At 42.6% G+C, this 15,561-nt stretch overlaps 1 protein-coding gene across 8 annotated transcripts in view; it reads right to left on the bottom strand.

Moving 5' to 3' along the window:
- The window catches only part of SH3RF3 (SH3 domain containing ring finger 3), a 468,317-nt gene that overhangs the window by 157,704 nt on the left and 295,052 nt on the right, over window positions 1-15,561 (bottom strand). For 5 of the 8 annotated variants that reach the window (XM_083174028.1, XM_083174026.1, XM_083174022.1 and 2 more), the window contains one exon: window positions 717-1,058. The exons of the other annotated variants lie outside the window; for them this stretch is intronic. In XM_083174028.1, the coding sequence (XP_083030154.1) occupies window positions 717-1,058 (342 nt within the window). The remainder of the gene's footprint in view (window positions 1-716; window positions 1,059-15,561) is intronic. 8 annotated transcript variants of the gene reach the window in all.

Raw genomic sequence — 15,561 nt, 5'->3', positions numbered from 1 at the left:
GATCAATAGAAAAACAGGCCGCTTGACCACATTTAGTTTTTCATCTCTGGCCTGGAAGATCCAAGAAAGGTTATTAAAATCTATAAATTGGTTAACAACTAAACAGGAAGATTTGAAAAGAAGAATCTTGAAGAAAAGGTTAGTCACATGCAACGCTGTATCCGTACCTTGTTCTTGGATTGGAAATAAAGGCATGATGGTGAAATGATAATGTAATGGAAACTATATCTAAATACCTAGACATAGAGCATGAATTAGATCATACATAACTTTGGATTAGATCCATGCTTATGTGAGAATGTATCTCTATATTGTAGTAAGGTATTAGGTCACCATCAAGGTTTACATTTTGTAATATAACTTTATGTGAAAATGTTACCTTCCAACAGCCATGAATAACAAGGTGCATCTACAGTATAATTTAATGTGATCCTGGTTTTGCTGACAAAATGGGGGCAGTGAATTCTAGAATTGTTTATTTGATTATTTGATAGAAAGGATTTAGTATTAGTAAAGATATACATGCAAAATAGAAATTTAGAAGTAGCATGTTAACCTCCTCCATAATGGGCACATGTATTGATGCATACATGTAACAATTTGTTTATGAAAAAGACTCAGAAATTATCAAATTGTGGAGCAGTTCAACCAGATATCATTTTAAAGGGCTTGAATTCATACTACTGCCCCCATGTGGCTGTTCTATAAACAGTTACCTGTACTGGAGCACTGGATGACAGTTGAGCCACGCCTCCGATTCTGGCAGCAGCGCGGGGATCACTAGAACTGATCAATACTGGAGCACTAATTTCCATGGAATGCCTATTATTCATGGCATGGGAGGATTTGTGCATCATACTGAGGGCTGTGAAGGAGTGTCGTTTCTTGGGATTCTTCTTCATGTCGATATGCCTCTGGTTGGCACTGACAGCTCCGGTACAATTTAAAGTAGCATTGATTATCATGCTGGCATCAAATGAATGAGGGACCTCATAGCCTGGTTCTGCAGATAAGGTTGTCTTGTCCTTCTCAATGAGTTGTTTGGCTGCCTCGTTCAGCTAAGTGCAGAAGGGGACATTGAGGGGAAGAAGAAAAAAAGAAAAATTAAATTGCTGTCATGTTGCATCTGGTTGCTTTTACTCCTGTCCATTTTGCTGCCTGCTAAAGACCTAATTTAAAAGATTGCTGTGGAAGTGAAGTGAAAATAAGCCATTTCTGTTAGACATATAGAATAAAGCATATAATAAACATAATGATATAGTCAAACAAGTGATTTTAAAAAATAACAGGCTTTGTAAAGTAAAAAGATGTAGTCATTTGAAGTGATGATTCTCCATTCGAAGGCTACAGGTTCACCCTCAAGGAATCATAGTAAGACAGAAAAGTTTTCAAAACAATTATTTGTATGATACAACTTTTTCCCTATCAAATCTCACCAAACTTAGCATTTCAAACACACAATAGAGTTGGTCCTCTATCTTGACTACACCTTGCTTCGCTATAGGATATGTCCATTATATACCCCAACTAGGATATTCAATTAACCACAATCATTGATTGTAGGTAATTGTTTTTTAGGGGCTATTCAATTAGGCCCAACAGAAAGGTGAAGCATAATCTCTGAAAGCAGTCCTTTTTGGGAGGAAAACTGGGCTATTTCTAGCAAAATTGGTCGCAAATGTATTTATTTTTCAGGCAGACGAATTGGATAGCCTAAAAAAAAAAAGATTTGTGATTCAAGCCTTATTAAATACACCTGTTGTCATGATTGGATGCCATCTTGTCATGAGCGACCGCCATTTTTACGCCAGAAGGAGCGTAATTGTACCACGCCATTCTGCCCTAATGGTAAATGTAATGGAGAAAGTGACCTGCCTTTGCCCTGGATGGTTGGGAGGACTGGGGGGTGAAGCAGGAAGGCAGATGGGATCTCTTTCCCTTGAAGTCCATGCTCTGTTTACAATACTGTTTCTGATATGGTGTGCAATCTACTCATCCTGTATTTTTATGTGGGTAAAAAGGTTATCTCTTTCCCCCCTGCATCTATAAAACCTGTATTGAAGTCCAGGGTCTCTGGCAAATGTCTTCCCAGACCAGAGAGATGTCAGGAAAACAATTCCCTTATAACTCTAGAATGACACCTTATTTGAGATAAGAATTAGGAGGCCCAGGGGGGTGATTGAATGGCTACATTGCTCATCTTCAAAAGGGAAGTCAATTAGCCAGCCCCTGGTTATATCCTAGGGAAACCCCTGGACAGGGAAATTCCTGAGGTGGGGGCTGTGATTGTGTGTGTTTTGAAAATCTTAAAAGTGTATGTCTCACAAGACATTTTGGTTCATTTTCCTTGGGATGATACAGGTCCGATACCTGTCTCTGAAATGATCCAATATCCGGAGAGATTTCCACTCCAAATCCCGCTTCATGCTGTGTGTCCTTGAAGTGGTTTGTTTCTTTATTCCCATTTTGTTTTATTCTGAAACTGTTTTTTGCGTTTGACTTACCTATTAATCATATATCTTGTAACTTATGTTTTCTGTAATATACTGTAAGCCTTGTAGTGTTTTCACTTAATTAAAAAGTTATAATTAGTTCTGGTATCTGCTGTTTTCCAGCCCAAGCCTCTGACGAATTGCCAGGGCGCTACCCTGTAACTCATAATCTGGTGTGTCGGCAGAATCAAAGCTGTCGCGGACTAAGTCCAAAAGTTTACTTTGATTGGTGGCAAGCGGAATCGTGGTGAAATACGCACACGCTTGGGATACTCAGTAGAAGTGTCACGTGGCCGCGATTCTCAGATTGTCGTATCTGGGGAATCGCCGACTAGGGTCGTGACAAACTGGTGCCAGCGGTGGGGATATTTCAAAAAGCAATTTTTGTTTTTTATTTGGATAACTTAAGTGAATACATTTCACCAGATACCAAAACTCAAGGCTTATGTAGTAGTGTAAGTCACCGTAAAAGCATTTTCTGTTCCCCATCCCTGTTTTATTGTTTTGGAGAAGTAACTGCAGCGAAATGGCAGCTACTTATAAGAAGCTCGAGAAGAAAGAGCTTGTGGTGCAATGCCAGGAGAAGGGTCTGTCCAGCAAGGGGCAGACCAAGGAGCAGATGATCCAAGCCCTGATCGATGCAGACCAGAAAGTAGCTGGAGGGAGTCAAGAGGCTTCCAGGTCTGTGGTGGTGGATCAATCAGGTTCCGGAACAGAGGAAGAGGAGCAGCCGACACAGAGGATTGTGGAGACCGCCCGACGCGGATCGGACGCGTCCGATGCTTCTGGTGCCAGCTCTGCCTTGGATCTGTATATGCAAGCCGCCCTGAAATATTTGAACGAGCCCGATGCAGCAACGGTTCTGCGGCTTATGGAGCAATTTAACAACAAAGAGGCTGCCGAACGCAAGGAAAGGACAGACCACCAGCTCCAGTTGGCACTCGCTGAACTGGCTCGCCAGCCTGTGGCGGCAGACGCACATCCCCATCGACCGCGTCGGGATCAATTCCCTGTGATGGAAAAGGATGGTGAGCTGGACACCTTTTTCAGGACTTTTGAAAAGACCTGCAGACAATTTCAATTGGATGCCAGTCTGTGGGCGAGTTATTTAACCCCTTCTCTCCGGGGAAAAGCATTGGATGCATTCGCTGACCTCCCCAGGGAAGTGGATGGGGATTACGCTGAAATTAAGAAGGCGTTGCTGGCCCGTTTTAACATCACTCCAGAAGCTTACAGGCAGAAATTCCGAGGGTTAACCCGCACTGCCTCTGATACCTATGCTGGACTGTCTGCACAGTTAAACACCTTCCTGCAACAATGGCTGGATGGACTGCAGGTGAAGGACTTTGCTGCGTTAAAAGACCTCATACTGCAGGAGCAATTCATCTCCCTGTGCCCAGCAGATGTCAAGGAATGGGTCCTGGATCGAGACCCAGAGTCAACAGAGGAGGCCGCTAGCCTTGCGGACAAGTATGCTGCTACCCGGACCGCCACTACCAGGAAGAGTTGGGGACCACCGGGGCAGCCGGCCTGGAAAGAAAAGCGACCTGGAGGAGCAGTTTCATCACCCGCTCCTGCAGCAGTAAACCCCGTCCCAACGCAAGTGAAGAGGGTGGGGGGAAAGCCGGTTTGGGCCACGAGCCGCCGGTGTTATGTGTGTGATGACCCAGGGCACCTCAGTGTTAATTGCCCAGTGAAGAAGAAGCTGGCGCCCTCCCCTGCAGGGAGCCAGACAGCGACGCTGGGGCCTGCCGTGTTGTTTGCACGAGGACCCCAGGCCGGAACCAGTGAGAATCTGCAATCGGTGGTCGTAGGAGAGCAGGTAACTGTTGGGCTGCGAGATACGAGGTTTCAGGGAGGTGGGTGTGCTGCCCCATTTGCCCGCAAATGTGTTACTTGGGACTGACTTGGGCCGAATGCGTGCTACCTATGTGACTGAACCTGATGTTAACGATGCAATGTTGCCAATCTGCCCAGCTAACCCTATTCTTCCCCAGGGACCTGAGGATATAGAGGTTTTACCACTGGCCAATTGTAAGCCAGCAGGATTGGTCCCATGTGTTGTGGAAGATGCACAGGCTAATTTGCAGGTAGTGCAGGATGCCTTCCCAGGTTATGATATTGATGTTAATGATGACCATGTGATGTCTTGCACTACTGTGGGAAATGTGGTACCAAGTATAATAAGTGACCCGGTGGGTCCTGTGTGCACTGCAGACCTGTCAGATAGGGGAGGGTCGGTGTGGGCAGCTGTAGTCACTACTCGCTCCCAAAATAGGGAGAGAGTGTCCCTTGCTGCAGCTTCCCCCACAGACCCCCCTTCTTCTTCTCAGGACACAGACACCCAGCAGGAGGCCCCTGCACACCCTGAGGGCTCAATAGAAAGTGAATCTTTCAAAGCCGAATTGATAACGGATCCCTCTCTGGCGAGTCTCAAGGCTGCAGCAGCAGCTCAGGAGTCAGATGGCTCCCAGGGTACTCCCAGGCTGTACTGGGAGAATGGTTGTTTGTATAGAGAGTATGGAGTCCACAACACCCCACCAGGGCAAGTTACAGAACGTCAGCTGGTCATACCCCAAAGGTATAGGGAGGGTCTGCTTAAGGTAGCTCATGAAATTCCCCTCTCTGGACACCTTGGGGTTAAAAAGACCGGAGCTCGCCTGCATAAGTTCCACTGGCCAGGTATGATGAAAGAGGTGGACCGGTATTGTCGGACCTGCCATACCTGTCAGATAGTGGGGAAGCCTGGGGATGTGGGCAAGGCCCCCCTCATTTCTTTCCCTGTGGTATCAGAACCCTTTGAGCGGGTGGCTGTAGACATTGTAGGGCCCCTTGCAGTGCCCAGTAGCTCCAGAACAGAGTACATTTCACTAGGGGTAGATTACGCCATCCGTTACCCAGAAGCGGTGGCCGATGCCCTTGTCCCCATCGACAAAGTGGCCGATGCCCTTGTCCCCATATTCTCCCTGGTGTGGTTCCCCAAGGAGATATTGAGGAACACCGGAACCCAGCAGGGGTCCCCTCCAAACACGGAGAGATTCCGTGACCAAACCGTCACGGAGGCTGCAAGCCTGCAGATGCCAGGTGAGCCGCCTCCCACTGCGGCTGCCCCGTACCTGGGAAGTGTGAAAGATACACATGGGTATAGTGAGAGGGTTGCTTCAGTAATAGAGCCAGTGGCAAGTGTTGTGTGTAACCAGAAGGGTCTGAGGGCCCACGGAGCACAGATAAACTCAGCTCCATTAACCTCTGAAGGGCTGGACTTGGATGTTTCCAACACAGGGGACAATGACCTGTTGGTTTTCCCCCCTGCAGAAACCTGCCCCCCTTCACATTTCACACACACAAAGGCTTTGAGGAAGTGTACCTTCCCCCCAGTGAAAGCGAGGGGGGGTCAATCAGCTCAGGCAAGAGAGTAGGACAAGAGATTCTTGGAAGGTGACAGGATTACCTGTCCCATGGTATGTAGTGCTGAGGTAAACACAGGAAAGGCCCTAGCCCATATGATTTGTATCATATTTATTGTTGTTCACCTCATGTCATGTAAAGGTACTTTAAAACACCTGATAGCATGGTCCCACAGTCCTCTTAAGGCTGCCCCAGCCAAGCAGAGGCTCTGGAACGCCTACACCTCAGGGGAATGCCTGTGTGGGGTGTGGCAGAAGAGGTTGGTTCTGACCCCAGGATGGCAAACGGAACTGCCGGCGGCAGGTGAGAATCTATGCCCAGGAGTCCAATGCACAGCTGGGGTGGGCTGTGACCTTGCCAGCAAGGGTGGCACAAGGGGACACAGCTTCCACTGTATCAGTGTGCCCACAGATGACTTGGGCAGGGACACCTGTTCGCTCACAGCTTGCTGTCTCCTGGAAGAGGAGCTGGAATCAGGCCCCTGGCCCGCCCTAGCCATGGCTGAGGTGTCAGGTGTCATCCTGACAGATGCCAATTATCGTAATGTGTTAGTAGGAATGCAGCAGCGTCAGTGGTCAGACCCTCTGCACCCGTACCAAACCTGCTTCGCAGGGAGACCAGGGAAAAGGCACCTAGGCACCCACCGGGTAGACTCAGGTCACCGAACACCCCTGGAGTTGTTACAGATAATAAGGTGGGAGGTGGGTGAGATGCAGAGCCTAGGGGTGATACAAGAATTCTGTAGTTCGGGGACTTCGCCCGTAGCGCTGGTCCTAACCTGGAAACTGCAGCAGACTGTCGGGCAGGGCACTGACAAGTGTCAGGGCTCAGCATGGGATACTGTGGCTGGTTTGGCCACTGCTCCCATGCTGATCTTTAAAGGGGGAGGTGTCATGATTGGATGCCATCTTGTCATGAGCGACCGCCATTTTTACGCCAGAAGGAGCGTAATTGTACCACGCCATTCTGCCCTAATGGTAAATGTAATGGAGAAAGTGACCTGCCTTTGCCCTGGATGGTTGGGAGGACTGGGGGGTGAAGCAGGAAGGCAGATGGGATCTCTTTCCCTTGAAGTCCATGCTCTGTTTACAATACTGTTTCTGATATGGTGTGCAATCTACTCATCCTGTATTTTTATGTGGGTAAAAAGGTTATCTCTTTCCCCCCTGCATCTATAAAACCTGTATTGAAGTCCAGGGTCTCTGGCAAATGTCTTCCCAGACCAGAGAGATGTCAGGAAAACAATTCCCTTATAACTCTAGAATGACACCTTATTTGAGATAAGAATTAGGAGGCCCAGGGGGGTGATTGAATGGCTACATTGCTCATCTTCAAAAGGGAAGTCAATTAGCCAGCCCCTGGTTATATCCTAGGGAAACCCCTGGACAGGGAAATTCCTGAGGTGGGGGCTGTGATTGTGTGTGTTTTGAAAATCTTAAAAGTGTATGTCTCACAAGACATTTTGGTTCATTTTCCTTGGGATGATACAGGTCCGATACCTGTCTCTGAAATGATCCAATATCCGGAGAGATTTCCACTCCAAATCCCGCTTCATGCTGTGTGTCCTTGAAGTGGTTTGTTTCTTTATTCCCATTTTGTTTTATTCTGAAACTGTTTTTTGCGTTTGACTTACCTATTAATCATATATCTTGTAACTTATGTTTTCTGTAATATACTGTAAGCCTTGTAGTGTTTTCACTTAATTAAAAAGTTATAATTAGTTCTGGTATCTGCTGTTTTCCAGCCCAAGCCTCTGACGAATTGCCAGGGCGCTACCCTGTAACTCATAATCTGGTGTGTCGGCAGAATCAAAGCTGTCGCGGACTAAGTCCAAAAGTTTACTTTGATTGGTGGCAAGCGGAATCGTGGTGAAATACGCACACGCTTGGGATACTCAGTAGAAGTGTCACGTGGCCGCGATTCTCAGATTGTCGTATCTGGGGAATCGCCGACTAGGGTCGTGACACCTGTGTTGTTACAGTAAGTTTGGATCTTATCCTAACTACAAATTGCAATTTTTCAATAAAGAGAAACAAAAAGTGAATTACTTTAAATATTAAGAGAATTCAACAAGCATATTGCACAAAGAAAATAATATTTTGTAATAACAGAACCGATTATAAGCCTGCATTATAACTTATGTAGATGATGGAGAACTTACACACATTTATTCACATGCACTTTTATTGAAATTAAGAAAAGCTTTCTACTTTATGAATATTTCTTTAGAGGTTGAACAACACACATAAAGAACACATTCATATTCAGATATTCACACCGTGCGCGTAACCATGGTCTATTACCATTAAAATTGTGAAACTTTGGTCTGTTACCATTAATGTAAAACAAATATAGAGGCTTGATTGTAGTATAATTAAGTGGTTTGCAGAATCATTATTTGTGCTCCATTTACAGAAATAAAATCCAACCACAGGTGGAGTATTTTCCATATAAAGTCTCACTTTATCACAGTATGTAATACTTTGTGTTCCAATCATTTTTTAATTATTTAAATGAAAAAAATTGTTTTTTTATTGTGCACATTTTACGTACTGAAATCTTTAAGATATATCGATATACTATTTTAACAGGAGAATGCACTTTTACAATGCAGGAAGGAATGCACTGTCCTTGTTGACCAACAAAATGTTGATAACATTATGGGAACCCCAGAAGGTTGGTGGTGGGAAAGTAGCACTGTAATTATTACCATCATGTTCACCAGAGGCAGAACTCTGGGACACAATGGAGTCATCTGCCGCCGGGCTCCTGCTCCCAAGTGGGCACCTCTTCTACCCTGCATGTTTGAATCACTTAAGTGAAAGCTGTCTATAAGGATTCTGTGGCTGACTTCCCTTCCTAACAGGACTAGAAGTCACACTCTTGTTATTTTCAACATCAGATACATAACATATTTTTATATAAAGTGTGGGGGGAGGGCACCAATTTTTATCTTGCCTCCAGGCAACTGGAACAAACTTACGCCACTGATATTCAGTTGTACTGATAGCATTTATAAAATGCTTAGAGTAGAACTTGTCAAGCTAATGGTACCTGTCTTCCGGGTGCCATATACTGCTTGTCAACTGTTTGAATGTCAACAAGCTGCTTGAATGCCCACAGTAATACATGCATCCATTACACAATGATCTCAAACATTATTACAAACGTAATAATAGTAACATATTCCACCTGCACAGAGATCTCTATGATGTACTCTTGCAAGTCACCAAACATTGATAATGTACTGCACAGATGCTGCTGATACTTTGTGAAAGATTACGTGAAGTGATTCCTTTAATGGTTAGTAAGTTACTTATATTCCTGATAGCCATTAATAACACTGTGCTGTCATCCGTGCTTACCAGACTGCATCCTCCTCCATTATATAATCTAATAATGAGTCTGCGTTTTCTCGTGACATAAATTATTTGTTGTTTTATTTTTTTTTCTATTAAAGCTAAATGCTGCAGGTGATAATTACATGGTTCCATACACACACATATTTTTACCTTTATTTTAAGAACTATTTGTCTTTTTTGGTGTACTGCCAATTCAGTTAGTGTACAGCATTAGTCAGCAAAACCATTTTTATGTATGTATGTATTCATTTATGAATTATTATTATTATTATAAATAATACTAATACAAGTAATAATAAGATTCTAAATGGAATTGCTTCTATAAAAAATAATTAACTTGCCATTAAAGGAACCAGTGAATTTGACCGGTAATAGTCCCATCTTGATACAACAATAGCAGAAACAGTAGATCATATATTATTGTAATTTTTTTTCTGTTTAATCTATAAAATGAGCAAAAACAATATTTGTATTACTTTACAGCATATGTGCATACAGCAGTCACTATCACCCATGGCCAGATTAACAATGCTGCGAATAGAGCTATAGATCCAGGCCTACACAAAAAATGGCAGCATGATGATGACCAGCAGCCCAGCTGGTCATACAAACCTCCACAAAATAATAAACTAATTTTTTAGGTTTTCGCAAAAAAACTATACACATTTTTTTTTTTATATAAATTTTTTATTAAAGCAAACAGTACACATAACAATGTACATCATGCAATTCGTCGTAGGGTCTTTCAAATGATACACAGTGCGAAATAGTACATATCAATACTGTTACTCGATATAACTCTGTATTAGCACACTGTAAGCCTGTATAGGAACGGGAACATATATAAGACTAGGACAAGGACAAACAGGAGCAGGAGGAGGGGGGACACATGGGACAGACAAGTATACCTCTAGTTGATTAGCATTATAATACTATATTGCAGGAGATTATCATTGATCCTTGGTTGAACCGGGTGAATTAAGTAACGTGATGTCGGCAACATCTTGAGGGAGAAACAGTAGGCCCCGTCTCTCTCGGTACTCAGACCATTTAAGCCACTTCAAATGAATGGAGATGGCAGAGGGAGAGTGTTTACAGTTAGCCGTTTCATACAGGAAATGCCTGTGTACCTTATCAAAAATGGGGCACAAACATGGAGTTGTCTCCGACTTCCACAATTATAATATGGCCCAGAATATATCTATCGCCGCCCTGGATACTCATACTATGATGGAATAACGCAATTAAGGGGACAGCGGGAATCTCGTCCTCCAACACCTCCCCAATACTATACACATTTTTAATGTTTAAGTATTTAGGGAGATATTACACCTGACAATGCAGGGGTTCTACACGCCCACACAGCACTGGCCACACCCACATAACACTAGTAATCGCTCCTCCTCTTCTTCGTATAGGCCCGTGAAAATTGTTCAGCTCTAGACAGACAGAATGAGGAGATTTTACGAGTAAGTGTGGTGCCTTATCAGGGGCAGGGGGTTACTCCTTTAAGTGCCAACATCTGTGAGAGATGCTCAAAATATCTGCTAAAAATACCAGCGTCACTCACATTTGTTGTATAAATTCAAATAAATAATGTGTAAAAAAAGATTATATTTCCTATATAAGGTAATCATTACAGGTCACTATGATGAATAAAAATGTTTGCTTGACAATTTTTACACCTATTTTGACAAATTCACTAGTAATTTAGCCCTGACCCTTATCAGAGACCATGTCATTTTGGTGGTGGGGCACCTGACAGCCCGACCCCATTCCCTGAACTGCCAAGCAGAATTTCCACTCCAAGCTTCTCCCAAGAAGGAGACTTAAGAAGTAGGCATGTATTTACAGTGTACCTATATAGCTGGGAACACTAATGGACTCTATAGACAAAACACTGAAACAAAGTAAAAATTAGAGAGACAAAAGAGAAAAATAGTACACTGATTTGAAGACTAAGCATTCACTAAAATGTGGTGTGGTATAGCTCAAAGACAATGTCAACACCAAAAGTTCTATGGTAAATAGCTCAAAATTGACAAATGAAAACTGTCAACATGAGGTTCTTATGGTTTTTTTAATGTAAATATCAACACCTCAGCACGTTGACCCCCAATTAGTGTAGCACGTCCCTCCGCATGGCTAGCTTCACTCGCCAGGTGCCTCGCTACATTACTGCAGCATTCGGCACACTTTACCATTCCCATTTGTAGTCCATGTGGACGGTAAAGCATGAAAAAGTAAAAAGAAAATTGAAAAAAAAAATCCTGAAAAATTCATGCCAGCCTTTTAGGGGGGTATTTAATGTCAGGGGCATGGCTGTCGAGCAAGCTCAACAGCCGTGCCCCTGTCCCGTTCTCGCTTTGCTCAACTTGAGCTCGGCGGCCGGGCGAGATAGGGGCGTGGCCGCGAGTTGAGGGCGGAAATAGATGAGCACCAGCCAGGAGCTCGCCAATTTCCGGTTTTTCTCGGCAGAATGAGCCGGACAACTTGTGATGTCGGGCTCGTTCTGCCGAGAACCCCTGTTCAATGCTGTCGGGGAAGACAGCATTGAATAGGGCCCCGTCGGGAGATGGCTGCGGGAGCATGACCAACATTGAATACCCCCCTAAATGTGTCAACCTTTTCCATGCCGACCTTTTACTTGTGACGACTTTTTGTCAATGTCGAACAATTGACTTTCAAACTTTTGATGTCAACCCATTGATTGTTTAGCTCAACATTGTCTGTGAGTCATTCGCCTAATGCACCAGTCATCGGTACTCTGTTGTCATATACACTGCCAGTAACGGAAAGATATGGACGGCTGGTAAGTACTTTCACTTTAAAATGATGGGGCCCTTGGAAAGCTTCTAGATTTATGGTGCACTTTAATTACATTTATAATTCTAAAAAAGCTAATCTTTTTAGGAAATCAATAACAATCATTTCACAATAGTGATTTATTTTATCATATGTACTGGTCACATGTTTAATATTGATTTTAATAACATCTAATGTATACTAGGAAATAGCCATGTATTATTGTACATCTGAAATCTATAGTGAGAAAGTAGAAATATCTACTCTGTTTTTAAATTGCGTAATTTTTATTGAAAATTGTAATTTTAACAGTTACAAGTTTCATAAAAGAAAACATGTTAAGCCACTATGATATATATATATATTATATATATATATATATATATATATATATATATATATATATAAAGGATAAGTAAAAATAGAAAGGACAATAAATTACCAATACATATAGTTGTACATGAAGGCATACAATAGAGAAGTGTGCAGTCTAGCAATAATGGTACTCTGAGCTAACAAATCTCACTTCTCACAGGACCAATTTAAGGCTTATACCTGAAGGCGCCACTCAGGTATATTGTCAAAGAAGGAGAGCGCACATTGTCAGACAATATATATAGAACACTGACAAAACACCCAATCATAGTATTACAACAGAAAAATGGAAGACATTAATGCATTGCAGTAGCATCATAATGTAAAATCCGGACACTGGAAAACCCCAAAATAAACCCAATTATTACTAACAAAATAAAACCCCCAAAAACCCAAAAGCAAACCTTACCATAACCCCCCACCCTGTATGACCTGACCCCAACTGAGGTATACCTGGATCCAGGGCCGTTTCTAGAGGCAGACAAGCCATGCAGCAGCCCGGGGCGCCGCACGGCTTGTCCACCTCTGTGTAACAGCCGGGGCGCCCTGCAGCGCCCCCAACGCCGCTGCCGCCGCCTCCTCCCCCCTCCTCCCCGGCGTCCATATCCACACACAAGCAGCGGTTGAGAGGGAGGAGACAGGGAGGGGAACGCATCGCACGTCTCTCCTTCCTCCTCGATCACACTGTCACTGGGCTCAGCTGTCAGCCTATCAGAGCTCGCGGGCTGGCAGCCAATAAGGAGCCAGCCCGTGAGGTATGAATGGCTGATGGCTCAGGTACCCAGTGAAGGGGAAGGAGAGCGGCGCAATGCGCTCCGCTCCCCTCCCCAAGGAAGCAACAGCAGCAGCAGAGGCAGACTCGGCAGAGGTGATTGGAGCAGGGGAGACCCAGAGTGAATTTGGCCCAGCTCATTAGCTTAAAAGATTCTACCCTAAGCCTTAAGAAATTTTTCAACAAACATAGAAAAGTAAGCTCATGTGAAAGAACAAAATTCAAACCCAAATAAACATTCAACCTAACACGTTTGAGGCGGTTTCATAGAAACATTTAATAAACTATTAAATGTGGAAAAAAAATCAACCTCGGTTGAATTGAAAACCAAATCTCACACAAAAAGAAATAGAATCACTGTAAAACAATGAAAATGCTGTCATAAAACCAGCTGACAAAGAGGGAAGCAAAGTGGTTGTGGATAAATCTAAATATGGAAAAGAGATCCTAAGACAAAAAAACAAAAGTTTTACCACCTGCTACAAGAAGAGCCTAGTGAAAAAATAAAAAGATTTGTGTTCACTAATAAAGAAACATAAGGCCTTGGGTACCATCACGAACCAGGAAGCTAAATTCACAAATAATGAAAATCCCTCATTTCCAGTTTTCTATGTCTTGCCAAAAATCTATAAAGATAGGGTAGTTGCAGGTACATACTGCATAACAGCAAATTTATCTCAATTCATTGATCACCACCTACAACCAGAGGTGGTCAAAATTAAATCATACTTAAAAGACACCAATGATGTATTAAAAACATTGGAAGGAACAGTGTGGGAAGATGGAGATATCCTGTTCACAGCAAAATATAGCATTTTATATGTGTGGCAGCAGCTAAACACTTCCTTGAAAAAAGTGGTAAGGAAACCAATATGGGAGATTTTCTAAGTGAATCAATAGTTTTCATTTTGAATAACAATTTATTTTGGTTTAAAAAATGGTTCTATAAATAGATAGAGGAAACAGCTATGGGTACCCACTTTTCAATTTGTTCTCACAGCCCTCTTCTTGCATTTTAATTACAGCTCTCGTATTCACCTACTGTACCATCTATACCTGCATCTCTTCTCACCTTTGTTCATTCATCTTTACCATTGACAACCTGCCCCTGATAGCATGTGGGCAACTCCCCTGCTTCCCTACATCTAAGCTGTATTGTGTACTAAGAATTGTGCTGCTGATTGTTACCTGTGCTCTGCTTTAGCTCTTCAGTTCCTGTTATGTCTAGTCTTGTGTACCCTGTATTGTTCTAATGTGAGCTATATATGTATAGCGCTGCGAACCACTTGTAGCGCATCATATATATATAAAAAGTATCAGTCAGAATGAAGTCTACTTCCTAGATTTATGAATCTATATAAAAAAATGTGAAACACAAAAAGAATTGTATTAAACCCACTGATAATACCTACATTCTGATTACAAGCAACCATTGCCTATTATGGATGAAAGGTACAGTATACTGAAAAGCCAACTAGAGTAAGAAGAGTAAGAAGAAACTGCTCAGAGACACATCTTTAAAAAACAAGCAGAAGAAAGGAAGCAGATATTAACAACTAAAGGGTACAATATAAATGTACTAGAAGCCAATGTTAAAGAGATATAGGGAAAATTAAGTATTACAAAGAAAACGGAAATTAAACTTAATTAAAGGAGTTTTAAAAAAGTCATAAACGATCGTATCCTTAAAAGAGATTGTCCCAGATAAACCTACATTTTTTTTTACAGATGTGCAAACAACCTTAAAAATAAATCAGTGAAGAGTGCAGTACCAGAAAAGAAGGGAAGGTCGCATAAGAACCAGTGGTTAGCACAGGTGTGGAACTTATCCCTTCTGTAAATCAGAGTTTAAAATGGGGTGATGGTGTGTTTTTGGGCACAATTACCTTAAGGGTTCAGTTAATAGCGCCACCCCACCATTCCCCCATTTTAAACTCTGTATTCACTACAAGTAATCAAATGTAAACTTATGTTATATTGAGGTATACGGCTGCTCTTTACCTGTTAATTGTGCACTTGATCTCCAGCAACACATATCTGTTCCATGTAAAAAAACACAAAAATTAACAAAGAAAAGTAGAAGATTTGAAATCAAAAAGTGGGACTTCATACAAAATAAGACTATTAACTGCAACACAAGAAAATGTGTCTGTCTGATTGAATGTGACTGCAATTTACAATATATTGGAAAAACAACAGGTCCTCTTCTAGAAAGAGCACGTCCGTAATATAAAGAAATGGTATGAGAAGCACAATCTGTTGAACCACTTTAAAGAATTCCATGCATGCTCTGTAGACTCCATTAATAGGAATCAAAACAATTGAGAGCAATTGGAGGAAGAAAAAT

The sequence above is a fragment of the Crinia signifera genome, chromosome 2 (genome assembly GCF_055691185.1).
Source record: "Crinia signifera chromosome 2, ASM5569118v1, whole genome shotgun sequence".
NCBI lineage: Eukaryota > Metazoa > Chordata > Amphibia > Anura > Myobatrachidae > Crinia > Crinia signifera.
Note: the sequence above shows the minus strand (reverse complement) of the source record. Positions and strands in the feature narration are given on the sequence as shown.